Source organism: Cyprinodon variegatus, unplaced genomic scaffold (assembly GCF_000732505.1).
Source record: "Cyprinodon variegatus isolate N-32 unplaced genomic scaffold, C_variegatus-1.0 Scaffold26, whole genome shotgun sequence".
Taxonomy (NCBI): Eukaryota; Metazoa; Chordata; class Actinopteri; order Cyprinodontiformes; family Cyprinodontidae; genus Cyprinodon; species Cyprinodon variegatus.
Genome location: NW_015150479.1, coordinates 2775762 through 2777736, shown reverse-complemented (window position 1 = coordinate 2777736; position 1975 = coordinate 2775762). Strand labels below are relative to the sequence as shown.

At 41.9% G+C, this 1975-nt stretch overlaps 1 protein-coding gene across 2 annotated transcripts in view; it reads right to left on the bottom strand.

Annotated features, from left to right (window-relative positions):
- Positions 1-1975, bottom strand: part of narf (nuclear prelamin A recognition factor) — a 17108-nt gene that overhangs the window by 13333 nt on the left and 1800 nt on the right. For both annotated transcript variants that reach the window (XM_015396215.1, XM_015396223.1), the window contains exons 4-6: positions 670-798; positions 446-578; positions 163-297 (exon numbers count right to left, since the gene is read on the bottom strand). In XM_015396215.1, the coding sequence (XP_015251701.1) occupies positions 163-297; positions 446-578; positions 670-798 (397 nt within the window). The remainder of the gene's footprint in view (positions 1-162; positions 298-445; positions 579-669; positions 799-1975) is intronic.

Genomic DNA, 1975 nt, shown 5'->3' with positions numbered 1-1975 from the left:
CAAATCTAACCAAAGTTATGGACAAAATAAAGATGATCAGCGTATGTAACTTACACAAACAGCACAGTTGTGCGGGAAGTAGAGAGAGAAACAACAAATAACCTGAAGCAGATTTAGCTTAAAGAAAACAGAAACAAAGTGGGAGGAAGAGAGGCAGCTTACCTGGACAGGAGGAGGTGAACATGGGCAAGGCGTGGGAGTCATGGTGCCTCCTGCGATACCTCTGAATAAACTCCTTCTGGGTCTCTAAGATGCTGAAGCCTGCTGCCACGGTGGTATCAAACACAAACTTTACTCCTGCAGAAAAACAAAACAAAACAAAGAGTCACAAAAGGAAGAAAAATTCTGGTCACATCTTTATAGACTTCAAAATAAAATAAAAAATGGGTTCATTTATCATTAAATTAAGGTCGTTTAGGGATAAAGATGTCTCTGGTCGGCTCACCGACACTCTTGAGGAAGCAGCAGAGCTTGTGGGCGGCTTCGGTAATATCCAAACCAAACTGGACGGCGAAGAAAGGCAGCGACTGTGGACAAACCGACGCCACCACCACCTTGTGCTTCGATGCGTCACATTTCTGCCAACGACAACAGAAACGCCGCCAACGTCAGCCCAGACCCTTTCCCCTCCCTTCTGCTATGCTTCGTGCAGAATGCGTGTGGACGCACCTTATTGAGGGCCAGAACACGCTCCACCTCCTCCAAGTTCTGCTGAGTGATCCTCAGGGTGTCCTCCTCAGAGAGGCAGCCGTCACAGGAGAGGCAAGCACTGAGCAGCAGCTGGGGACCTTCTTTTACCTGAAGGAAGAAAACGCCTCAAATTAAAGGATTCAGACATTTATTTACCATCTAACTGCAGAACCTTGACAGCCTCATATTATAGACTTTTCTAAGAATTCAAATGACAGACGAACACAAAGTGATGCAAAGTTTAGAAGTGGAAGGAAAACAATATTTAGCTTTATATATATATATATATATATATATATGCAACAAAACGGTGTGTATGTATTTAAAAAATGTAGAAATAATAAAAAAGATAAATAAAAGAGCTGAAGAGATGACATTCAATGAAAACATCCTTCAATACTGATGCAGTAAATTCACATTTCCTTTTCTGCTTTGTTTCTTATCTGTCCTTAACTTTATTATAGCACCCCGATGAGAGCATGCAACAGGCTGACTGCATTATTGGCCTTTAACATCCAGGCACCCTGCGCAGGAAGGTAACTAATCAGAGGCTGTGAGAAGCTTAAGAGATCTACAGCTCAGGTGGGAGAATTGTTAGCGGGGCAACCATGGGGAGCTAAACAAATCTACCAATCGTGAAAGAAGAAAATGTCATCAGGATTACATTCATGGGTCACAAAAATGGAGATTCTTATCCTACACAGAACAGCTATGTGTGTAAGAAATTACAACTGCCCGTGGCTGTGAAAATGTCATCTATACCCTAAAAACTGTATGGTGGCTGCAGTGTGATGATTGCTGGATTCAATAGAGCTTCTCCTTCCAATGCTAGACAGCCAGCAGAATCATTGCATTGGTTTAGATTAAAGCAGAACTGCTCTTTGATATGCTCTCATCCAATCAGACTGAGCATTAAGTCACTTTGTAAAGAATTGAAGCCTCTAAATGTGCAAAGCTTGTTAGCTGCATCACACTGATAATTTGCACCATATAAATGATTGTTCTGAACATTCATATCAAAGCGCTTTTTGCACAATGTTTTTTTTCCCTCCACGCTGTTTACATTTGATCACTGCTGCACTTTAAGAAATGGAAATGTTAAAGTCGTAGTCTGTTCCAACCGCTACATTTCCAAATTCTCCCGAGTGGTGCACAACTTTACACAAGTGAATAAAGTGAATGTGATTAGTCGTTTATCAAGGGGGCAGGATTGTTATTGCGGAAGGTTCGCAAGCATGTTTGATTGTGGCCGGTTTGTCGGAAGCATCTTGTTAACCAGTTAGCA